The sequence below is a fragment of the Bidens hawaiensis genome, unplaced genomic scaffold, assembly GCF_021521415.1.
Source record: "Bidens hawaiensis isolate Kalapana, Puna unplaced genomic scaffold, B.hawaiensis_p1.1 tig00052066_1, whole genome shotgun sequence".
NCBI classification, from domain to species: Eukaryota; Viridiplantae; Streptophyta; class Magnoliopsida; order Asterales; family Asteraceae; genus Bidens; species Bidens hawaiensis.
The window spans coordinates 24209-49887 of record NW_027499329.1 but is presented as its reverse complement, the minus strand read 5'-3'; the positions used below and the strand labels follow the sequence as shown (position 1 = coordinate 49887).

General features: G+C 40.3%; 2 protein-coding genes across 4 annotated transcripts; both read left to right on the top strand.

The window, feature by feature from the left end:
* Positions 1-4084: 4084 nt before the first annotated feature.
* Positions 4085-16319, top strand: LOC143599351 (NAC domain-containing protein 75-like). Its single transcript, XM_077077327.1, has 4 exons — positions 4085-4249; positions 4819-4996; positions 5613-6085; positions 16314-16319. Exons 1-4 carry the CDS (start codon positions 4112-4114, stop codon positions 16317-16319), a joined length of 795 nt encoding a protein of 264 aa, XP_076933442.1. The 5' UTR covers positions 4085-4111.
* LOC143599356 (NAC domain-containing protein 75-like) lies at positions 16160-20704 on the top strand. Of its 3 annotated transcripts, none has more exons than XM_077077333.1 (3): positions 16160-16772; positions 17944-18045; positions 20273-20704. In XM_077077333.1, the coding sequence occupies exons 1-3, from the start codon at positions 16563-16565 to the stop codon at positions 20357-20359; spliced, it is 399 nt and encodes a 132-aa protein (XP_076933448.1). In that variant the 5' UTR covers positions 16160-16562; the 3' UTR covers positions 20360-20704. The 3 variants fall into 3 exon arrangements, with proteins under 3 accessions (XP_076933448.1, XP_076933447.1, XP_076933446.1); XM_077077332.1 differs by having other exon boundaries at positions 17938-18045; XM_077077331.1 differs by having other exon boundaries at positions 17935-18045.
* Positions 20705-25679: the final 4975 nt, after the last annotated feature.

Sequence of the window (25679 nt, the reverse complement as noted above, 5' to 3'; positions counted from 1 at the left end):
AGCATTGCAGGTCTAACTGCCACCCTATAGAATTTTCCCTTTAGTTTAGTCGGGAAACTCTTGTCGCACAATATACCTGTGGCTGCTTTCCATCTACAACATCCTACCTGAACTCGGTGGGTCACATCACTGTCTAATTCCCCATCGCTCTGTACAAATGATCCTAAATACTTGAACTTCGTTACCTGCGGGACCACCTGCCCTTCAATTGTGATCTGTGCGTCTTCATTGTCGTTTATCCCACCAAAATCACAGTGGAGGTACTCCGTCTTAGATCGGCTAATCTTTAAACCTTTTGTCTCTAAGGTTGTTCGCCACTCCTCAAGCCTCATGTTTAGATCTTGTTTTTTCTCAGCAAGTAACACAATATCGTCTGCGAACATCATGCACCACGGGAGAGTCCCCTGAATCGACTTTGACAACTCATCCAAGACTACTGCAAAAAGAAACGGGCTCAACGTTGACCCCTGGTGAAGACCTACCTCTACAGGAAAGAAATCGATATCCCCCACTGGCGCACGGACACTTGTTTCACTCCTGGTATACATATCCATAATTATCTCTATGTATTTCCTGGGCACTCTTCTACCCTCCAAGCACTCCCAGAGCACCTGTCGTGGCACACTGTCGTAGGCCTTTTCTAGGTCAATAAACACCGTATGTAGATCACGCTTCTTCTCCCTATACTTTTCCATTAATCTTCTTATAAGGTGTATTGCCTCTGTGGTGGAACGCCCCGGCATGAAGCCAAATTGGTTGACCGTAACCTGAGTTTCTCGTCTAAGTCTAACCTCAATCACTCTTTCCCATAGCTTCATAGTATGACTTAGTAGTTTGATTCCTCGGTAGTTACCACAACATTGGGCATCTCCTTTGTTCTTATAGATAGGAACTACAACGCTGCTCCTCCACTGGTCTGGCATCTTACCTGATTTGAGAATACTATTGAACAGAGTAGTTAACCACATGACTCCTTCCTCCCCCAGACACTTCCACATCTCGATGGGTATGTTGTCTGGGCCAACCGCCTTAGACCTTCCCATCCTCCTTAGTGCATCATTCACCTCTTCTCGTGTGATCCGTCGGCAGTAGCAGTTATTCGATTGTTGTCGTTGAAAGTTTGTGTTGTCATGTTCTTCTTGGTAAGCTCTCCCATTGTTAAAAAGATTGTGGAAGTAGGTTTGCCATCTTAGCTTGAAGTCCTGCTCCTTGACCAGTACATGCCCATCTGTATCCTTTATGAACTTCACCGGTCCTAGATCTTGCCTTCTACGCTCCCTGGCTTTGGCAATCTTAAACATAGCATGTTCCCCCTCTTTTGTTTCTAGACTTTCATACATCCGTTTAAAGGCCGCCTTCTTTGCTTCCGCCACTGCCTTCTTCGCCTCTATCTTGGCCGTTTTGTAGTTGTACCTCAATTTCACTCGCTCCTCCTCATTCGTGCACCTCATTAGCTCCCTAAAACATCCTTGTTTGTCCCTTATCTTGTCTTGCACTGCGTCATTCCACCACCAAGACTCCTTATGCCCACTTGTCTTTCCTGTTGTGACCCCGAGAGTATCCTTTGCTACTTGAATGATCTTTGTCTCCATAGCTTCCCATATATGCGTTGAGTCCCCATTAAGTCGAGCCCGCGTATGCAGTAAGAGTTTATCCTTAAACAGTAGGAGATTTTCGCCCTTCAAATTTCCCCATCGAATTCTCGGTGTACCTTTCTTCTCTCGAACAGTCAGCTTATTTCTGAAGGCTATATCTGTCACTAGTAGTCGATGTTGAGTCACAACTGCCTCCCCAGGTATGACTTTGCAGTCCTTCCACCAACGTCAGTCTCCTTGCCTCATCAAAATGTAGTCAATTTGCGTGTGGCGTCCGCCACTGCTAAAAGTGATTAAATGAGAATCTTGTTTCCTAAAATAAGAATTTATAATACCTAGGTCATGTGCCACCGCAAACTCTAGAAGATCTGTTCCGGTCTCATTCCTATCACCAAAACCGAAACCCCCATGTACGGCTTGAAAACCATCGTTAGGCTTACCAATGTGTCCATTAAAATCACCTCCTATGCAAATCCTCTCCCCTCTAGGTATGCCCCCTACCACTACATCTAGGCAATCCCAAAATTCTCTCTTTTCCTGATCCCCTAGGCCTACATGAGGCGCGTAGGCGGAGACTACTGCCACTACTTCCTCTCCTAGTACTTATTTCAACACCATAATCCTGTCATTATGTCTTATCACCTCCACCACACTAGTGTGTATTTCCTTAGCCACTAGAAACCCCACTCCATTCCTAGCTCCATCAGACCCCGAGTACCACAACTTATACCCATTACACTCAGCCCCTCTATGTCCTTTCCACTTAGTCTCCTGGAGGCATGCTATCTGAACCCTACGTCTTTTAAGCACATCTACCAATTCTAGAAACTTACCATTTAATGTTCCTACATTCCAAGAAGCCAAACGCAATATACGCTCCCTATCTTTACTCTTTCCTACACCCCTCGTTTCAGGACATGGTCTCAAGTAATAGTCATGGTTTCTACGCTCTATGGTTGCAACTAATCACACAAACACAAGCAATAGAATACCAAATCAATAACAATAATAATAGTAACAAAAACTAATAATAATAATAATAATAATAATAATAATAGTGTGTAGCAATAACAATAATAGTCAAGAGATCTTAAAATGAAAATAACTCCAAAGATCCGGATCACGTATGTTCTAATGATAATAATAATACTAATAATAATAATAATAATAGTGAGAAAGGAACGAGTATACCGTGAAGATGATGCAGCCAGGTTACAAGAAGCTCACTCTTTTGCTTCAGCGTCGTGACGGCAGCTTGTGTTAATGCGGAATAAGAAGAGCAGCCAGCAGCTTGCGAAAGGCCAGCAGCGTGAGAAGGTGTGTTGAATAAGCAGAGCAGCCAGCAGCGTCGTGTGGTAAAAATAGAAGATGATGCAGCGGTGGACGTAAGTGCAGCAGATACCTACAGTGGTTGGCGGCGGAGCTCCGGCGCAAATCACCTCGGTAACGAGTATTAGCCTTACGAATCGAAGATCTGTATTTTGATTCAATATAATATAAGTACAGGCTATTCTTCCTGACGCAATTGCGTTTGGCTCCACCAATTTCAAATCTTCAAGCGATTTTGGTGTGCTAACAGACGATTTCAGGATCTAGCAGTGGAGAATGGGGTAGAAGATTAGAGTTTGCCTCAAGTCTATCAAAACTAGGTAAACCAGACGACTGTACAACTACGGATGCATAAATTACATGTTATTGCAGACGAACAAGCTCCGCAACAATAGTGATTGATTGATGTATAACAACACAGATCAAGTTGTTGCATTACACATGTAATTATGCTATATTATACAACAATATTGCTATATTACATATACGTAATATATCAAATATAGCGATCGACTTTTTTTTAATAGAGATAACCTTATAATAAAAAAAAATATTTGAAAAAAAAAAATTCATGTTTAAGTCGAGTTTCCCCAAGTTTATTAGTTCTAAACTTCTCTATTTAAGTATGAGTTTTGTCTTGATCTTAATTTCCCTTATAACATAAACACTAATTACTTGTACGTGTTTATATTTTATAAATAAACACATTTTATTAATAAGTAATAAGCATTGCATTCTAGTTATATATACACACACATTGACACAAATTATATCAAAAGCTGTGAGAATCATATGTTTTTGCCTAGCTAAAACTTATAGTATGCTGAAATTAGAAAATAGTGAAAAAGGTAGCCATGCTACATGTGTTTACTCACACATATACACATACATACATCTAATACATACACATATAGATACATGCACATACACACAGTCAGAAAGAGACAACTTTTCTTTTCTCTCTCTAGAATTCAGTTAAAGTTGAAGGAATTCCGGTGTTTTTCAAGGTTAAAGCCACAGGTTTTCATACTCTCTTCCTTCAAATATATTTGTTTTAATGTTTTCTTTCTTGTTTATCTTAAAAACCCTTCAATTTGCAGTAAAAATCAGTTCTCAATCGTATATTTCTGGAATAAATCAAGAGCTTTGTGTGTTTTAATATATGGTGTTAATTCATGTAACAAATAATGACTTCGGTTGATCAACAAATACAAAGAAGAATGAATATCAGTAGCTCTGATCTCATTGATGCAAAGCTTGAAGAACATCAGTTGTGTGGATACAAACACTGTCCAAGTTGCGGTCATAGATTCGAAGGAAAACCGGTACGAGTTTCTGATTAATTCTTTCCCAAAAATCATCTTGATTGATCAATTCAAATTAAGGAATTAAACTTAAGCAAATGTCTAGTTATTATTTTTATTTATTTTCTTTTTGTTTCATTTAATGGAACTTCATATATCTTAAAAAAGATTAAATTTTCTTTGATTAGTTTTTTCTATTAGTTTACTGAGTTTCTGATTAAATTTTTTCCCAAAGTATTCTAATATATTTATAATAATCTTGAATGAATTCAAAAGAATATAAACTTAAGCAAATACTTTCCATTTTGTTTTCAAGAATTTCATATTTTAAAAAGATTAAATTTTCTTTGATTAGTTTTGTTATTATTTAAAACAATATAAAATATCCAATTATTTTTTCATTTTCAAGAACTTCATATATATATCTAAAAAAGATTCATTTTTTTAATTATTTTTTTATTAATTAATTTAAAAGAATATAAGCAAATTTCTAGTCTTTTTTCAAGAATTTCATATATCTTAAAAAGAATATAACTTTCTTTATGTTCTTTTGCTATTAATTTACTTATAATTTCTGAGATCATTTGTAGGATTGGATGGGCCTACCAGCAGGAGTGAAATTTGATCCAACGGATCAAGAATTGATTGAACATCTTGAAGCAAAAGTTGAAGCCAAGAACATGAAATCTCACCCATTGATTGATGAATTCATCCCTACAATTGAAGGTGAAGACGGGATTTGCTATACTCATCCTGAAAAGCTTCCAGGTGAGCGTTAATTGCTTTCTTGTTCTTGATCCCTGGTAACCGGCCGCAAAACATCATCCACTCATGTCGGTTAGGTGTGGCAATTCCTGAAACGACCCAAAACAATAAGATGTTAGTGTCTCATGGGAGTATGAATGAAAGACTATGTCACTATTGTCATTTTCAACAAATCTGATTGGTATTTTATATTATTTTTTGCTCACTTTCTTGAAATAAACAAGAACATATATAAAAATAATAATATAATAATAAAAAAAATAACTTGTTTTGTCTCAGAATTCATCAAGAGTTAGGTTTTACATTGAATGCAAATAGTTTTTCGTCTTTTAAGAAAAGAAATATTAATTTGAAGGGTTTTTCAAATCTAGGGTTTCCTCTTTTTGTTACACCTATATATCTACTTTTCTTCATATATATATTTTGGAATATTTGAATATGACAACTTAATCCTGAATTTTAACTAAAATAAAAATATGATAATTTAAAAACTGTTAAAACATATGAGAAAAATTCGGATCAAAACTGAACAAACATGATAGCGGTGAAAAAAATCCTGAATCAGTCAACAACATGTATGGATGAAATGTATAAGTTAAATTTCTTTTTTATGTTTCAGGAGTTACTAAAGACGGGTTGAGTAGACACTTCTTCCACCGACCATCTAAAGCTTACACAACGGGGACCAGAAAGAGAAGAAAGATCCAAACCGAATGTGATCTACAAGGTGGTGAAACCCGTTGGCATAAAACCGGCAAGACCCGACCTGTTATGGTTAACGGAAAACAAAAGGGGTGCAAGAAGATCTTGGTACTCTACACAAACTTTGGTAAAAACCGAAAACCGGAGAAAACCAATTGGGTAATGCACCAATACCACCTTGGACAAAATGAGGAAGAGCTCGAGGGCGAGCTTGTGGTGTCAAAGATATTTTATCAGACTCAACCGAGGCAATGCAACTGGTCTGAAAAGGCTTGTAATAACGTGTTATCCAATATGATCCCCATAGAGGGGTCAAATAATGAAATGAGTAGGAGTGGAAGTGGGAGTTGTTCTTCAAAAGAGATTAACATAACTAACACTACTGAAGAGGTAGGTCCCAGCAGAGCCCAGTTGGACCCGCAAGACTCACCTTAAACAGGGACGTCTGCGCAGAGACCAACTGGATCCGCAGGACCAACCATGCTCAGAGACGTGACGTCCTTACGCGCAGTACGCAAGCTGGTCCCGCAGGAAATGCCTCCCAATGGTGAAGGACTCCGCCTGTCCCCGCAGCCTCGGATACAAGCCATTAGGGAAGGCCACCCGCGCAGCATGGCTACACGCACAAGGCACTTAGCTCTCGATCACAGTGTCACCTGAAGGAATGAGCCAAGCCGGGAGCAATCCCGCACAGAGGCGGGAGGGGGAATACTCCCGCCCAAATAAGCCAGTCCGTATACTGAAGGATCTTTTACCGTACCTGACGAGGTATGGGCGAAAGATCTGATCAGAGATACGACAGCTCACTGATACAGTATGGCAAGCAGCATGCTCCTGTACTGTATCACTATTAGCCGCTGCCTACTCACCAACTACTGCCGTACCACGTGCGTAGCCGTCAGTTGGTGGAACAGGAATAGTATACAGCAGGCCTGGTCACTATCAGCCGCTACCTACCCACCAACTACCAGCAGGGCACGTGCGTAGGCTACTGTTGGTGGAACAGGAACACTGTTGCAGCCGGCCATACCTCTTTGGAAACCTACCTTCGGCTATAAATACCACAAATGGTATGACCATCTCATCTTAACACATTATCATCATATTATACCTGATATCTGCTCTAGCAATCTCTTAATATACTTTTATATTTAAAGAGCAATCTAGTCTGATTCTCACGCCGGAGGGTGGTCACAAGGAGGAACCCCCCCCTTCTCAGTGACGAGCTCACGGTGTCTGTTTTGCAGGTTCCTTGAAGTACAACTTACTCTGCTGGACCTAACCTTCGTGGGAAACATTACCTAGCCCCCAGATTACCCATAATCTGCCCGGGGTCACTTAGTGTTTCTTCATTGGCGCCATCCGTGCATAAAGCTAGAACTTTATTTTTCTCCAGTTTTTTCAAACTTCTACAAAGATGGTTAGAGAAATTCCGGTAACCACAACCCCAGCTACTAGGGGGAATACCGGCAACACAGTTTTTACGAACACTACCCCGGCTACCGAAGCCGGGGCAAGTGAAGTAAATTTTACGAACACTACCCCACTTACCAAAGCTGGGGCAAGTGCAGTAAATGATAGACTACTGGGATCCACCGATACCCAGTTTGAGAAACGAAGACTCCCCCGCCAGACTCTCGATGAAGTTAAGGCATGGGCGGAGGCACGACAAAAGGAATTCCAGGCTGAGTTGGACGAACGCTTGCGTTCCGTGCAACAGGCCGACGAATTCGAATACTGGGAGGATGACTCGGAGGAATCCGACTCCGACGCGAACCCTCGTCACAAGGCAAAAGGGAAGCGTAAAGAAACGGAAACCCAACCGAAAAGGCATTTTGGACAAGCCTTCAAACCAAAAAGCATAGATGGAAGTCCACGAGACTTCTCTAAAACGTTCAGACCAAACGTTACAAATGCAGGAACGTCCAAATTTGCAAGGGACATTGCTGAAGCAATTGCCCCGAGGAGTGCTAAACAAATGCCTAACATAGGCACATATGACGGCCTATCTGATCCAGACGATCATTTGAACAGGTTCATAGCGGGGGCAACCGTTAGCAATTGGACGGAACCCACGTGGTGTTACATGTTCCAAATGACGCTGGTGGGGGCTGCTAGGGCTTGGTTTGATCGTTTACCGGTTAACCACATTTACGACTGGGCAGACTTCCAGCAGAAGTTTAGCCAACACTTCAGCCAGCAGCGAAAGTATACCGAGGAGCAATGGACAATCCTCAAATGCACACGGGAAGAAGATGAATCTCTGCCAAACTTCATCACTCGCTTCAACACAAAGAAGTTAAGTTTGGGCAATATCAGCGAGGATCTTGTTCGCGCAGCCTTCATCCAGGGCGCGCAGGACCCAGAGCTTATCCGCACCCTAACGGGTAAAGATGGAATGCCATCCACATGGGATGGCATCATGACAGCAGCCAAACGCTATGCGGAAACGGAGAAGCAACTGGGTAGAGACCTTCCGCAGAGCACAAACCTTTACACCCAGAGGACGAGAGAGGACAACGTCCTCACCGCCCGATTGAACAAAAAACGGAAGCAAGGCATTTGGCAGTCAAGGGTAAACTTTGACACCTCATCCGGCTTACAGCACCGATTGGGTGAAAGGGATAATGTAAAGCCGCACCGGAACTCCAGATGGACGCCACTTACCAAAAGCGTCACTGACATATTTGCTACTGAAGAGCTCCCATGGCCAAAGCCTCCAGTAATCCGACATCGTCACGATGCTGATCGGAGCAAGTACTGTGACTATCACAGAACAAAAGGCCACAACACTGAAGAATGCATAGACGTAAAAGACATGGTCGAAACATTCGTCAGAGATGGGACGCTCGCGCACCTCGTGGCGAAATAAAAGCAAGGCAGGCGAGTGCGTATAGAACCCCAGCTGGGGAAAACACGAACCAATTCCAGCTTCAAAATCGAGACTACATGCTGCGTAAAGAACGAGATCCCGAACCAGGTGCGTATCGGCTCGATGGCACTCCCATCCCAACATGGAAGGGAGTTCAATTACACAGTTTGCATGTAATCAATTCCAATTTGTAAAGAGAAGGCCAAGAGCCACTTCTAATGGAAATGATTCTCTTTAAGAATATCGAAGCTGATGATTTTACATTTATACTTTTCTGGACACTAATATGCCGGTGTTCACCGCATAATTACGTGAAGTCATTGCATGGGAAGGCGGTACTACCCGCACGAACCCAATAACGTGACAAACCTTCACGCAGGTCAGTTGAAGGGGAAAAAGTTCAGCACCCAAAAATGAAAGTGCCGGTCTATCCGCATGAATCATTAAGGAAACTGAATAATAACCTGTCAACAACCGCGCGTCGAACGGTTAAAACTATCCAACACTGGTGACGACATTCACATTACGCGAAGTCGTTGCGTGGGAAGGCGGTCTTACCCGCACGAACCCAATAACGTGACAAACCTTCACGCAGGTCAGTCGAAGGGGAAAAGTTCAGCCCCATTAAATGAAAGTGCCGGTCTATCCGCATGAATCATGAAAAAGGGAACTGAACACTAACCTATTGACAACCGCGCGTCGAACGGTTAATTTATTCAACACGGATATGCCGGTTTTCACCGCATAATTACGTGAAATCGTTGCGTGGGGAAGGCGGCAAAACCCGCATAAACCCAGAAAACGACAAACCTTCACGCAGGTCAGTCGAAGGGGAACAGTTCAGTCCCATTAAATGAAAGTGCCGGTCTATCCGCATGAATCATGAAAAAGGGAACTGAACACAAACCTATTGACAACCGCGCGTCGAACGGTTCAAAACAGAATTTCTAAACAAAAGGATGAGGAAAACCTACACGCAGGTCAGATGGTAAAGTTTAGCCATCCTACTACGTGCAAGTGACGGTCCTACCCGCACAATCACGGAAGAGGAAGCAAAACTTCACACCTATCTACCACGTTCAAAGGTTAACTTATCCTCAAAAGATGAGAAAAACCTACACGCAGGTCAGATAAGGGTAAAGTTTTGCCATCCTGTTAAGTGCAAGTGACGGTTCTACCCGCACAATCACGAAAGAGGAAGCAAAACTTCACACCTATTATCAACCACGTTCAAAGGTTAACTTATCCTCAAAAGATGAGAAAAACCTACACGCAGGTCAGATAAGGGTAAAGTTTTGCCATCCTACTAAGTGCAAGTGACGGGTCTACCCGCACAATCACGAAAGAGGAAGCAACACTTTAACCCATCAACCACGTTCACAGGTTAACTTATTCTGAACACTTGGAAAATTGCTAATTTAAACTAAGTATGCAAGTCATAAGTTTATAAAGCAAGGAACCCAAAGAAGGAAATAACAATCTTATACGCAAAAAGATTAATATTTCGATGATATATTACAACAGTGGCCGGGTAACTACCCGCCTAAAAGAAATCTATACAAAGCTAAGTCTATCCTAGCGGTGGGAAGAGATCTTCAGGATCAGGCTTCAGGGCCACCTCCGCTTGGACCAGCACCGTCTGAGCGTGGCTGCCCAAGGAAAGCCTTAAGGATGTTTAGCCCATCATCAGCAGCAGCAGCTTCGTTCACCTTCTCCACCACTGGATGCGGGAAGGCAGCGTACTGGTTCACAGCTTGGTCATAAGCAGCTTCAGTATTAACATTGAATAAAGGGAAGTTGGAGGGCGGAAAGCCTCTCTCAGCGAACCCTAGACCAAGCAGGAAGCCAGTCTTCTGCCCATCCTCATGAGAAGCGTTGAGGGCTGCGCTCATCGCATCGTCATAAGAGGTCTCTGAGAGGACCTGACGCACAACCTACAAAAGAATACTAAGTTAGAACATTTTCTAATTACGAGCAAAAAGCGTAAAGAAAAAGATAAAGATACCTGAGGCAACGCTTCTCGAAGCAACCATTGGAGGGTAACTTGACTTTCTTTGTAAGCACGTTCGGCTCCGCTTTTATCAAGGTTGGCAAGTTGAACTTCCTTGGCGGCAGCCTCTTCGACGCTTTTGAGTTTCCTTTCAGTACGGTCAAGCACCCCCCTCTGGTCAAGGATCTCCTGCAGCTTCTTGGCATCTTCCATTGCCAAGGCGTCATGAGCATGCTGAAGAGCCTTTAATTTGCATTTAAGCTGCTCATTCTCTTCGCGAAGTGGCTCAGCAACAGCTTCAGCCTTGGCAGCCCTCTCAGTTGAGTTTCGCGCAGTCTCCTTGGCCAGCCGAAGCTGTTCATTCACAGCTTGGGCAGCCTTGGAGCGGGCCTCGAGTCGCGCCTGGACTTCAACCTCGAGGGCCTTGAATGCCTTCTCCTTCTCGGCTGCGGCAGCGGCCAACTGCCGGTTCTCCTCCCGAAGGGCCCGCGCTTCAGATATATCTTTGGCGCGAGCTGCTTTTAACTTGTCGTTTTCACGACAAAGCAGCTCGACGCGGGGCTGCGTTCGGGCCTGGAGAACCCGAAGCTCATTGGTTAGCCTACCCTCTTGGTAGCTAGCCATGGCTTCCCCCAACGCACCATGAGGAGCAGCGTGGCGAGCCCAGTCCACGCACTCCACAGGGGTGCGAAGGGTTGTTCCTCGGCGTATGTTCCATCTTGGAACATACACTTCATTGGAATCCGACACTGCAAAAGAAACAAAGGCAGTTAGGAAAAGATGATAAAAATATATAAGGGAAAAAGAACCCTACATACCTGTAGGGTCAATAACAGGCCGATAGCCGCCAAACCCATCACCTGAACCTAAAGGAAATCCATCCAACAGGTCAGGCAGACGGGAAGGTGGCATAGATCGGCGGGAAGCCTGGCGCGTACCTGATGGTCCGGCCGTCTTTGCCGGTGGCACAGGTATAGTGGCAGCCGCTGTGGTAGCCATGGTTGGCGCCACCTCCTCAGCAACAGTAACCGCCGGCTCCGTGAAAGATGCTGTAAAAATTGCACTCACGGCCGGCGGAGACACCTTCTCAGCTGGAACAGCCTCAGGAAGGCTGGAACCAGCGGAAGCAGGCATAGACGCCTGGGTCGACGCCTCGGGAAGGCTGACCGAGCCTACCGTCATTGGCGGGGGAATACTTGCTCCAACTCCACCCTGGAATGCGTCAACATCCACACCTGCACAAGCAAAAGTGTTAGAAAAATTTATTTGAAACAACAAATCTAGACAAGAATTATGGGGGTACTCACGGGGTTTCTTGAGCTTGAACGCACGGACGAGCGGGGGCGAACCCGATGGAGCCGGCCTCTTGACACCGGTAACCGTCGTCGTCGCTGCCTCCCCGGAGGTAACACCGGCAGCCTCCGGAGCGGTGGTCTCCTCACCACCGGGCTTCCCCGCCACCTCTGCATTATCTGACTCCGAGTCAGATAGGACTACCGGGTCGGCCGTAGAGGCCACCTTCTCCTTGCCCTTCCCGACGGCAGCCTTTCTCTTCCGCACCAGTGGAGGACCTTCTGCGGATTCCTCAGAAGAAGAAATGTCATGAACTCCAGCAGCAGGCACAGCATTGAGAGGTTCAGGGTAGAAGATAGGCTTACCTGGCCGTCGGTGGCTCAGGATCTCTTGGCCTGGCGGGTAAACCTCCACGAACCGACCCGCGGTCTGCTCTAAGATGGGCAACTCGTTCTCGTCCAGAGCACGAGTACCCATCCGCGCAGGACCATCTTCCTCCCGCGGATTCAGGAGCGACTGAAGATCGTTCCCCTCTGAAATCAACAAGAAAGTTAGTAAAAATCGAAGTCAGCAAAATGAAACAAGACGTACCATAAGGGACAGAGTTCGAACCATATTCAAGGACGATCGGAACCTTATCCGCATTCGCCGCCTTCCACACCCGGCTCATCCCCAACATCACCATCGCCGACTCCGGAAAACGGAAAACCGGGGACTGGACCCGGGAAATCTTCGAGAACCATTCCGCCTCCTCGTAGTTGAGGGCGGGAAGGTTCGGAAGCGCCTGGCCATTCTTGAACTTCATGGCGATGGGGATGGCGCGAGCGGATATGAAGAAGAACTCTCTTCTCCATGAGCGAAGACTCCGCTCGGTGGTACAAATCTTTAAACCCTTGATACGGGTTGTAAGAGTGTACCACCCTTGGATGCACCTCCATGTATAGAAGGTCATCAGGCGGTCAACGAAGGGCTCAAGGCCCAGTATCCGGCACACCCACTCAAAGTGCCGGACCTTGGCAATGGCCATGGGGTGCACCTCTGTCAGGTGCACACCGTGCCTCTCTAGGACACGATACACAAACTTTGTCAACGGAAACCTAAGGTTTCCGTAGACAAAGAATGCAGCATAAACCCCGATCTTGCCACTAGGGGCATCGTACACAGTATGGTGGGGCTCAGGAAACTCAGGCTCGAGAGACTCGAGCATGAACTTCCTGACGATATACTGGTACAGCTCGACAGGAAGAGAACACTGGCATTCGCCAGCAGTTTTCTGATCATCAGCATCGTGAGAAGACATGGTGGAAGAAAGAAGAGATTTCAGAGTAGTGGTTTACTGGAAAGAGAAATTCGCCGGAAATTACTGGAAAAGAAGAGATGAAAGTGGAAAATGTGAATTGCAAATAACCCTCTCCCCCTTTATATAGTAATCGCAATTAATGCGATGAAATTAATACGGGAGAGAGAGAAGTCAAAGGTGCAATGAAAGTATGACGCGTGGCAAAAAGCAAGCTGGCAACAGCTGTTGAAAGGACGTGTGCCAGTAATTTCGCGGCCACGCGCCCGAAAAATCGCGGCCACGCGCCTGAAAAAGCGACTGGAATGACCATGTTCTGTCACGTCACCATAACTTCCTGCACGTCCTGACACAGTCAGAAGAAACCGTCGCACGACGTTTCAGAGATTTGGACTGTTATCTTTTCACCAACTCTTCGAATTTCAAAATTCAAAATTCAAAAATATTAAAAAGTAAGCGGGAAAATACCCCTTACCCCTTGGCAAACAAGTAACCGTAAGACGGCTGCGGGTACAGTGTTAAGGCAAAACCCTTCACATACCTAGCACCCGCAGGGAATTGAAGCCAAGAAAACCTTGGTGAACAAGTAACCGTAAGACGGATGCGGGTACAGTGTAAAGGCAAAACCCTTCACATACCTAGCACCCGCAGGGAATTGAAGCCAAATAAACCTTGGCAAACAAGTAACCGTAAGACGGCTGCGGGTACAATGTTAAGGCAAAACCCTTCACATACCTAGCACCCGCAGGGAATTGAAGCCAAGAAAACCTTGGCGAACAAGTAACCGTAAGACGGATGCGGGTACAGTGTTAAGGCAAAACCCTTCACATACCTAGCACCCGCAGGGAATTGAAGCCAAGTACCTCGGCAACCAAGTAACTATAAGACGGGTGCGGGTACAGTGTAAAGGCAAAACCCTTCACATACCTAGCACCCGCAAGGAATTGACGCCAGGAATACCTTGGAAGTAAAGTAACCGTAAGACGGCTGCGGGTACAATGTTAAGGCAAAACCCTTCACATACCTAGCACCCGCAGGGAATTGAAGCCAAGAAAACCTTGGCGAACAAGTAACCGTAAGACGGATGCGGGTACAGTGTTAAGGCAAAACCCTTCACATACCTAGCACCCGCAGGGAATTGAAGCCAAGTACCTCGGCAACCAAGTAACTATAAGACGGGTGCGGGTACAGTGTAAAGGCAAAACCCTTCACATACCTAGCACCCGCAAGGAATTGACGCCAGGAATACCTTGGAAGTAAAGTAACCGTAAGACGTGCGCAGGTACAGTGTTAAGGCAAAACCCTTCACATACCTAGCGCTCCGCTGGGAATTGAAACCAAGAAGGATCTTCTGGGCAATGCTTGCGGAAACGGAAATAACATCCCCGCATAGCGGGAACGTCGAGAACTACGTTGTTTAAAGCTCCAGGATGGAATTGGTGGTCTTAATATAATTGATCACTATGTTCAAAACTACCAAAACCTCATGGAAAATACATACAACTGGGACTCAATGCTCCTGACTTGCGAGGAGGTTACAGACCTACCCGCATCATACCCAAAGACCAAGCAGGAAACTCGGGCATTTCTGCAAGTGACAAGGACTTCTGCGGAAAGAATCCCCATGGAAAACCTTACAAAACCCTTTTCAAAACCCTTTGCTCAAGTCCAAAAGTTCACCTCACTTTATTAAACACTCATGAGAAGAACATTGGACTGGGGGGACTTGAAGAGGTAGGTCCCAGCAGAGCCCAGTTGGACCCGCAAGACTCACCTTAAACAGGGACGTCTGCGCAGAGACCAACTGGATCCGCAGGACCAACCATGCTCAGAGACGTGACGTCCTTACGCGCAGTACGCAAGCTGGTCCCGCAGGAAATGCCTCCCAATGGTGAAGGACTCCGCCTGTCCCCGCAGCCTCGGATACAAGCCATTAGGGAAGGCCACCCGCGCAGCATGGCTACACGCACAAGGCACTTAGCTCTCGATCACAGTGTCACCTGAAGGAATGAGCCAAGCCGGGAGCAATCCCGCACAGAGGCGGGAGGGGGAATACTCCCGCCCAAATAAGCCAGTCCGTATACTGAAGGATCTTTTACCGTACCTGACGAGGTATGGGCGAAAGATCTGATCAGAGATACGACAGCTCACTGATACAGTATGGCAAGCAGCATGCTCCTGTACTGTATCACTATTAGCCGCTGCCTACTCACCAACTACTGCCGTACCACGTGCGTAGCCGTCAGTTGGTGGAACAGGAATAGTATACAGCAGGCCTGGTCACTATCAGCCGCTACCTACCCACCAACTACCAGCAGGGCACGTGCGTAGGCTACTGTTGGTGGAACAGGAACACTGTTGCAGCCGGCCATACCTCTTTGGAAACCTACCTTCGGCTATAAATACCACAAATGGTATGACCATCTCATCTTAACACATTATCATCATATTATACCTGATATCTGCTCTAGCAATCTCTTAATATACTTTTATATTTAAAGAGCAATCTAGTCTGATTCTCACGCCGGAGGGTGGTCACAAGGAGGAACCCCCCCCTTCTCAGTGACGAGCTCACGGTGTCTGTTTTGCAGGTTCCTTGAAGTACAACTTACTCTGCTGGACCTAACCTTCGTGGGAAACATTACCTAGCCCCCAGATTACCCATAATCTGCCCGGGGTCACTTAGTGTTTCTTCAACTACTAATCGTGCTCATAATAGCATTGATGAATTTTCAGCGGTTAGCGTCAACGCAATTATGTCGAATTACAATCCCATAGATCATATGCAACATCTAAAAGGCGTGGATCATTTTAACTTTGTCCCATTTCAAAAAAGCTTTGATGAGGTGAGTTTTAAAAGATTATATCATTAATCGATCTATCATGTTTATTGTACGTACAACACATCTTCTCAACTTATTTAGTACAGTCATAAGTGGTTTTTTTTTCTTTTTTACATAGGTAATTATTTAGTACATAAATGATAAATTTTAAAAGTTTAATACATTTAAATATAATATTTTTAGTATGTTACATACATTCATGATACATTTTGGTATATATAATACACATAATTCTTAAATTTGTTAATTATCATTTGAATTCTTTCTCAATACAATATCAATCAAATACACCAAAATTTGTCTAAATGTTAACTTAATTACAGGCATAAAATAAGTGCATGCATGCCATAATTTTAGAAATTAGTTGAGTGCAAGGTAAAGAGATGAACTAAAAATGGTTTAAAGGTTGCTTTTATGTTTTATCATAAATACTTAACTTGTTCAAGCAGCAAACCAATTCATGATTACCTCTATGGTACTTTGTGCATTATGACTTGTACGATGCTGTATTTGTCATGCCTACCACAGCTTTCAAGAGTACAACTGTTTGATGCAGGTGGGTACAACGTGCAATGAGCATGACCTACAAAGACAGCAGCCGCATCAATGTGACCCAACATAATCCACGTCATCAGCAGATGGCTTTCGACGTCAGCAGGCCAAGTCAACCTGTATCCACCCTAGTTTCGCCACCTCATCCGCCACATCATCTGCATCACACCTCCGTTAATATGCTTGATGAGGACTCATTTCATGTATCAACAATCATGGACAATTTTCAGGTGATTTACATTTATCATGTTATATTATTATATATATCCAGCATTCACGTCAGCTTCTCTGTTTTTATGTCAGCTTCTCTGTCTCGATAACAAGTTATCTATATTTGCCATATCTCTAAATTTTATAAAAAATATTTAGAGAAATTAGTAAAGATACCACTATATCAATATTATAAAATACAAAAACAATATAAGCTATAGTGTTCTATAAATATAGAGATTCACTATTCGTTATCTATATATATTCTCTATATTTTGTGAGTAGAAAAAAAAAGTATTACGTAGTTGATCGAATAAAGATAGATATAGAGAACGAGTTTGTGTGAAAAAGTTCTTGGAATATGATCAAATTTTATAGACGAGTGCTTTTACATGAAGTATAAAGATTGATATTGATAGAGAAGCTGATGTGAGTGTTATTACATTTCTGTGAATTTTACATAGCTTACCACATTAGTTTCTTTATCTCTATATCTATCTCATTAACAAACATTTTCTATTTGTTTTTCTTAAACATTTACAAATATTATTGAGATGATGAATAGTATATCTATATATCAAACTTCAAATTTTATAGATAGAGACGCAAAACATTCTCTATATTTTAGATATAGAGATAAATTAATTTAAAGCTATAATGAATGCTCTAAGCACAAAATATTATATTGTTATGATGACAACAATATTTGAATAGTTCAATTTTCAATCACTAGTTATATCATAAAATCATGAAACTAATTTGTGCAAGTATATAAAAACCATTAAACGAATTATATCTATTTACAAATGTTTATGCTCTTGTGGTGGCACAATGACTGTCAAGTGACAACCGGTCGTATGGTTTCTCGGGGAACACCCAAGTCAAATTCTGAAGCCAGCGTGGATCCGGTTAACACAACATAATCTGGTTAAACTGGGGTAACAAGACTTTTAAAATTGGAGAGTGTGGTGGCCTAACACACAAGAAAGTCGTTGTTCTTAATAAAAAAAAACTTGCCTATACATATATTGGTGTATGCACGGATTTATTAACCTATACGATATTATATATTGTGGGAGTCCAAGAAGAAAATATATATATATTTCAATATTAAATATATTGAATAAAAAATGTATAAAAGAGTAATAAAGATATTTTTTTCCTTGTGATTTCTAATAACAGCAGCAACAGCAACATCAACATCATCATAAGATGGGAGGAGGGAGATCAACATCAGGATTGGAGGAACTGATAATGGGGTGCACTCCATCATCATCAACTGATATTAAAGAAGTTAGTTTTTCACAACCTTTTTGACTCTGAATTTTATGTAAATTTTATTGATTTAATATACATTGAAATAATAAATATAAATTAAGACTCAAATATATTTTAAATAAAGGAATATATATATGTGGGGATAAAGCATTTAATTTATTCTTTTCACCTTTCTCTTTTCATGCTTCTCCTTGCTTATTTCTTTTTATTAACTTTTTATTTGGTTTGACAGGTTATCTGAATTTTATTACATTTTCATATTTATTATAAAAAAAGATATATGTGTAAGAAAATTTTGTATATTTGTTGTGTTCTTTTACATATTTTCTAATTCAATTTCAAATATTTTAATGCATGCTTCTTTTGTTCTTCTTGTTATTCCCCTTTCCCTTTATAACCTTTGCTCTTTCTTCCCTTTGCTAACGTGTCTACTTGTGGTGTTCTTTCATTATGCTTTCTATTTCAAATTGGGATTTTTTTTATTAGATTTTAACAATCTCTACTTTTACCTATCGTTCAGGATTAATCTCTACTTATGAAATATTTACAGACGGTCCCAACTTTAAACGTATTTTGCTTCACAATTCCATACTAACTGAAAAACAACCTCGTTAGCTTTTTGATAACATGAAAATATGTATGAGATTGTTGGAGAGAAATCAATGTACTCTTGTAGATAGTTTTTGTTTAAAGTTGAGACTATATGCAAACATTTTCTAACGTAAGATTAATCCCGGTCAATAAGTGAAAATTTAGGTTATTAAAACCCAATAAACCGAAAATATATAACACTTAAAAAGAGATAAAAGCAATATATTACTTTTCAATGTTGACATGTATAAATCGAAAGGTAGGAAGAAAAAATCTGAGGTTGTCCATTGGGATTCTAGACTAAATCATGGGTTTTTTTTTTTTTTTTTTTGAATGTTAATGCTTTCCTCATACTATTTACAATATACCACCATTGTCAGAAATCGAACCCTGGACCTCTCACCCAAAGGCCAAAGCCTTTACCATCCCACCAAAGTGGAGATGGCAGACTAAATCATGGGTGTTTGGCATCCAATATTTTCTTCTCTCTCTCTTTGAAAAAAAAAAAAAAGACAAAAGTACAAAGAAACTCAAGCTTGTACTCATGTATAAAGTAAAAATCCTAGCGAGACCTTTTTTTTTCTTTCTTAATTTATCTATCATTTTATTATATCGAAAGTTATATTTAACTTATCACATCTACAATGCCAAAGTGTATAATCATGGATTGGCATACTCAGTTTCTATTTTGTTTATTAACAGATCGATTTCGCTTTTCTAGTTATTTGTATTCATAAGAATTAAAAACTTGTCAACTTAATAAAATCATTTACGCGTGTCCCTTCTAAGAAAAGTTTATTTAATTCATCCGATACGATCTAACTAAAGATGAAGCTTAGGTTACAATCAACTTATAATTTCGAGTTAAAAGGTAAAAGTTATAGAATGATGTAAGATCTATGACCCAAAACCTTTTTTGATGAATGGCATCCTAAGACAAAGAGAGACACAACACCCTATGGCGATTGAAGACCAAAAGCACCATGAAATTTAGGTATAACCTCCATATATATGACCGCCTTTTTCCTTTCCTTTAAGATATAATGAAAACAAATGCTACCCTTCTTGATTAAGACATTTTATAAGATGGTGTTTCTATATTCTATATTTCTATTGTTGGCAAAAGTGATTACAGTTATAAACTTTTTTAGTTATTTAATAGAGCATCTTAAAACGTACAATTTAAATAAAGACCTATAATAACCGTATAAACACTATTATTATTTGTTATTTTAAATATGATACATAAGATGATAGTGACATCTTCGTTTTCTCTCTTTCATAACATATGATTATCTTGGTACACTTCGTTCTTACAATTCTCTACTTTAATATTAGTTTTGTATTCAACCAACGTGCCATAGGGATAAACGTATAACTTTGTGTCCTACCCGTCATTCTCATATTAACTATTAATCCTAGTGATTCATAACCAGAAACATGAATCCAACCTCAATTAGGGACAGATCTAGATAGACTGCGCTACCCTCAACTTTCTTGGCGAAATACATATTTAGGTGCAATTTTTTTCTTTGTTTTCTGTATCAGCGACCCCTAAACTTTTTTTTTCACGCTACCTCTAAACTTTTTTTAAATCCATCACTGAACTCAATAATTGCTAACCTGAAATCTAACTTGAAAATGCATGCAGGAATCATCAATCACAAACCACAATGAGGCAGATTGGTTGAAGTACTCCACCTTCTGGCCTGATCCTGACAGTCAAGATCATCATTGAAATCAGCAAATTTTCAAAGAAAAGAAATTAAAAAAAGAAAAAAAAAACAGCATCACTATATATCCTTATCATCATGACCACCCTACTTGAACCCTAGCTAGTTGCTGGTTCTTTTTCACCAACACACAGACCCCATTTCCTCACTCTTTTTTCTTTTTTACTTTTTCCCTTTATCTCTCTAGAACTCCTTGCATTTGCAGGCCTTTGATACATATACAAATCAGGGTTAACCAAAAACTAACTGTACATCAAAACCCCATGTTGGTAAAGAGAAAAGAAGCATCCAAAAAGAGGAAAAGAAATCAAGAAAAGGTTCATCTCTAGTTCTCTACTGGCACCAAGATATAACATCAAGCCCTAAAAAAGAAAGAAAAAGTAAAAAAAGAACCCTTCTTTTTTGCATGAAAATCATCACCAACATGATTACACTTTATCATCTTATGGGATTTTTATTTATTTATTGATTTGTTTCTTTCTTTCTAGTTAATACTTAATATTTTGCATACCCCTTCTTCAATTGTTTTTATATGGAGAAGAAATAATGAATAGAATTCGTGAATAATATTATATATTAGTGTTGTTATGAATAATTTATACTTCTTTTGAGCTCCAATTATGATACAAACTATGAGAAAACGAGACGTGGTAGCACATCAGCAGTTTTAACATGTAGCTAATGTTAACATCAATGTATGTTTTAGGTTGGATGCTTGTCATCATAAGATACTCATAAGTTGGTAAATAGATTGTTTGATACAAATTAACTACATTAAAACATCAAGCATATACGCAAAACCAAGTAAATCGCATAAGCTAGTTATACTTGCTTAAATCAATATAATTTGAGCTATAGTTTTACGAGCAAGTGTAGTCCCAAATCTTTGAGTTCCAATGGTTGATATAAAAAGTTGGATTTTGTCATATCGAATAAAATAAAGAGATAGGTGAACGTGCATGTAATATAGCCTTTGCTTTTCAAGTGACGTCCATGTTTGGTTCTATGTGTTCCAAGTTTCAACTACTCTAATAATGATAATATTATCTTTTTAATTTTGTTAAATAATTTTAAAAGAATGACGACATTAAAGCCATCTTAAGTGTTAAAAACAAATTCAGTTGGTCCGAGGATCAAGGAACTAAGACCCCGCTTAGTTTTGCCTAAACTTAAAGCCTATCATGTGAAATAATATAAGACTATCCACAATAGTCGCTTTCAGATGTTTTTGAGGATAGAGTCGATGTTTTGGAAAAGAGAAGACATTATGTGGAGGCGAGGACGTCATGGTGGACATTCTTGTACACACACACACAAAAAAAACAGGAAAAAAGAAAAGAAAAGAAAAGGCAAATAAGAGGTTTTGTGAGTGAAGGGAGAAAGGGGGATTTTTAGCTGGTTTTAGCTGCTAGAGGAGCAAATCCCAAGCTAAATAGCTAGTTAAGGTACTTGCGTGAAGCCGGTTTTAAAGCTTCCTATTATGATGGTCTAAATGAAAAATTAGCAAAAAAAAAATTATAAAGATTTTCAAAAAGAACATGAAACAGAAATGATAATCATGCAAGTTAGCAAGTATTGTTTAGCTTAAAAAAAAGTTTGCATTCAATTTGTGGCCCTTTCATTAGATTTGGATGCCTTTATAAAAGTAAGGAGGAAGGGACATTGTACAAGTGAAGTAGCTCAAGGTACAACTCCTTGTAGCATAGTGTTTTATTGGTTAGATTCGGTCCCATAAAGGTGGTGTAGAGAGAATGGCATCAAGGAATATCACAACATGCATGGCTACATTTTTTGCCTTTTATGGACTCCACCTTACCACATACCCTCTTATTTTTCATTAATTAAAATAAACATTTTAATTTCTAAATTAAGGGTTAGGTTATAATAGGAAGTATAGTTTTTGTAGGAAGGATAAAAAGTAATCTTGTTCATTGATTTTGAATATGGAGGGTTGAGATTAGTTTATGGAGAAATCAAGTGTGAACACAAGGTAAATGGCATAAAAGGAATAACACATTTGTTGACTTTCTCTCTCCACATGCAAGGCACATGCCAAATTCCCCCATCATTTTAAAACGTCCATAACTTTTTTTTACGATGTTTTTATTGAAAAACAAATTCACCATGATAACGAGTGTTTTTTTATCTTTTATATGAGTACCATATTGTAATATAAAAATTAAAAAAAATTAGTCGGTTTTTACAAATTGTGTTATACAACAGTATTTTTCATTGTGTTTTTTTTTCATTGTGTTTTTTTCATGGTATTTTTACATTGTGTCATACAATTGTGTTTTTTATTGTGTTTTTATTATTGTGTTTTTTTTTCATGGTGTTTTTTTCAATTGTGTTTTTTACATTATGTTTTTCATAGTGTTTTCCATTGTGTTTTTTCGAACTTTTCAGGCGAGGTGATGGCGGTGGGTGACGGTTGTGGTGGTGGTGGGCGGTGTGGTGGTTGTAGGATATAAGTGAAGATGTAAGTGGGTTTTTGAAATGAATGTAAGTGGGTTTTGAGATTAAAGTAAGTGGGTTTTGATATTTAAGTGTTGATTAAAATACTATCCTTCCTAGCCTTCTTAGGAAAATCAAACTTCTTATTTGAACCTAACCCTCTAAACTAATGTAATAACCTTAAAACCCAGGGCGGATCTAATCACGGTCGAGGGGTAGCCCATGCAATCAGCTTTCTTGGCGAAGTATATTTTAGTAAAACTTTTTTTCTTTTTTGTTTTATGTATCAGCTATCTTTGAACAATAACTTTTTTTAACATACGTTGCTCAACTTTTTTTCTAGGCTTGCCACTGTTTAAACCCTCACACTTAGTAAATCATTTGTGAATACTTGTAGATGTTCGTTGTTGTTTATATACGTGAGTATTCGATTGTGCCGGTTATTCTTTTTATTTTTATTTGTCATGGCTTGGTGTATTAAGAATAAACATAAAGACACAAAACAACTTCATTTCCTAAATGAATAAACACAAACAAGAAAATATGGTGGATATGTGTTTGTGGTCATTCTTTTATTCTTTAAATGGACGAACACAAATAGATCTGTATTTATATTCGTTTGTGAAGATGTATGACACGAATTCAATCCATAAACCCACAAGCACCTGACCCGACCTGACCCGACCCGACCCGACGACTCTAGTCTAAGTTGACCTTGAAATGTTGTTACCTCACATGTTAAGGAGAACCACATGACAAAAAGAATGTTTATCTTCACTAATGGGAATCAATGGTGAGGTATGCTTAAGGCCTGGGTTGGCCCCCGGGCCCCCCTGTTTTTTACACAGCAGTGTAAATTTACCCGTTTTTTTGTCAAAAATTGTTATATGTAGTGTAAATGTAGCCGTTTTCCGTCGAAAATTTGAGCCCATACTATGCATTACTAATTATCAAGCCATAGAGTGGTCACATGAAGAATCATCTTCTTGTGACGAGGGTTGTGACATCAGTTTGCAATAATTGATGACGACGAACTAACAATTCCAAGCCAGAGATTGATCGAAAGACATAGACATAGTGAAACATACCAGAAGTTTTATATATAATGAAATAAAACAAAAGAAACGAAAAAAGCAACCCAATTTCAATTTCAAAACAAAACATCAAAAGATGTGATTAGAAACAGCCCACTACCAGTTTAGGCCCGAGCCAGTTGTTATCTAGACCCCAAGAGGTCAAGACTAGAGGTGTACAAAAAAACCGGTTTGGGACCGGTTTTAGGCAAACCGAACCGAACCGGTTTGGGTTTAAAACCGGTTTCACCCTAACCGGTTCCCAACCCGACCCAAACTGCCATTTTCAGGACCGGTTCCCCTTAAGATCTACCAAACCGGTTTTAAAACCGAACCTGGTTTGAGAAAAACCGGTTTAAAATCGGCTAAAACCGGTTAAACCGGTTTATAACCAAACCGAACCGAATGACCAGGTCGCCCTATCTTGTGTCTAAACCGATTTATAAACCGAACCGGCTTGAGTCAAACCGGTTTTGACCAGCCATTGACCAAACCGATTCGGTTTATAAACCGGTTCGGTTTGGGTTTAAAACCGGTTTTGTACACCTCTAGTCAAGACTAAGGTTAAACGGCCCATACACTAACTATGACCAACTTTTCTTAAGGTAATTTATCTCTATCACTCTCTCACATCACATATATACATGCATATTATATATATAATTTAATAATATTTTAATGATGCTAATAGAGCTTTTGAAAAAAATTTGAAATCTTATGTGACACTGATGCGACGGTTTGTAAATGTTCAACGTTGCGGGTGCTTTTATATTAAATAACATTGCTAAATCTAGTGGTTGGAGCATATATATTATGAAATTTGATATTGATGAGTGACCTAAAAGTAAAGGGGCTATTTATGTCATATTTTAAAATATAAAATTCTGGAAAATTTGGTGTTTGACCAAGGGTATGTTTGGCAAGAAGCTTTTAAGAGCTTTTAGGGGCTTCAAGTTTCAACTTTTAAGAAAAAGCTCCTACCTAACAAAAAACCTTGTTTGGTTCAATGAGCTTAAAGTTTTTATATTAGGAGAAAAAGCTCTTTTTCTAAACTCTGCTACTACTACTACTAGCTTTCGAGAAAAAGTTACAAGCTTTTACAATTGAATTTACAATTTTGGTACTTGAACTTTCATCAACTTTTGTTAATTTATATAATAGTTACATATTTTACCCTTATTGAAAACTAACTACCCCCATGTCTCTTTAAAAGTTCATAACTTTTTCACACGCTAATATTTTTTTAAACACATTACATCATAAAAAAGAGCATTTTATTCTCTTTAATTTGAGTATGATATTGATATACTTCATTACCGGTTATGATTGGCAACAAGTCGAGTCAAACGAGCTCGGGTCATGTGTAAAACCAAATTAGGGTCGGAACGAGTCGATTAAAAAGGGTTAATTTAGTTGGGTTCGTGTCGGTACGGTTTTGGGTCGAAAGAGGCCAGGTCAGAACATGTTTCAGATTAAAACGATGTCGGGTTGGAAAGGGTTTCAAATCAAAAAAGGTTGGTTTAAAAAACTATATATTTGAAATTACTGTATATTTTAGCTTTGTTTCTTGATTTTCGTCACGATTACACGCTTGCTGCCTTTGCACGAAGTACACGTCTGCATTCAGGTTATGCGTGCACTAATATCAAGTGAATCACGTACCGACACTACTTATGCGGTTGATCTCAGGTTGCGTGCGCACTCAGCCGCACCACGCTGGCACCCAATTAGTTTTATTAAAAGCTCCAACTACTCTGCCAAATACCTAAATATATCTAAAAAGCTCCTGCTACTCTGT

What these genes read in the sequence shown, in the direction of transcription:
- LOC143599356 (XM_077077331.1), top strand. Translation starts at nt 16,563, where the DNA reads ATGAGCATGACCTACAAAGACAGCAGCCGCATCAATGTGACCCAACAT. An exon ending in CAATCATGGACAATTTTCAG is followed by an intron (nt 16,773 to 17,934) that starts GTGATTTACATT and finishes TTCTAATAACAG; the next exon opens with CAGCAACAGCAACATCAACA. An exon ending in CATCAACTGATATTAAAGAA is followed by an intron (nt 18,046 to 20,272) that starts GTTAGTTTTTCA and finishes AAATGCATGCAG; the next exon opens with GAATCATCAATCACAAACCA.
- LOC143599351 (XM_077077327.1), top strand. Translation starts at nt 4,112, where the DNA reads ATGACTTCGGTTGATCAACAAATACAAAGAAGAATGAATATCAGTAGC. An exon ending in ATAGATTCGAAGGAAAACCG is followed by an intron (nt 4,250 to 4,818) that starts GTACGAGTTTCT and finishes GATCATTTGTAG; the next exon opens with GATTGGATGGGCCTACCAGC. An exon ending in TCATCCTGAAAAGCTTCCAG is followed by an intron (nt 4,997 to 5,612) that starts GTGAGCGTTAAT and finishes TTTATGTTTCAG; the next exon opens with GAGTTACTAAAGACGGGTTG.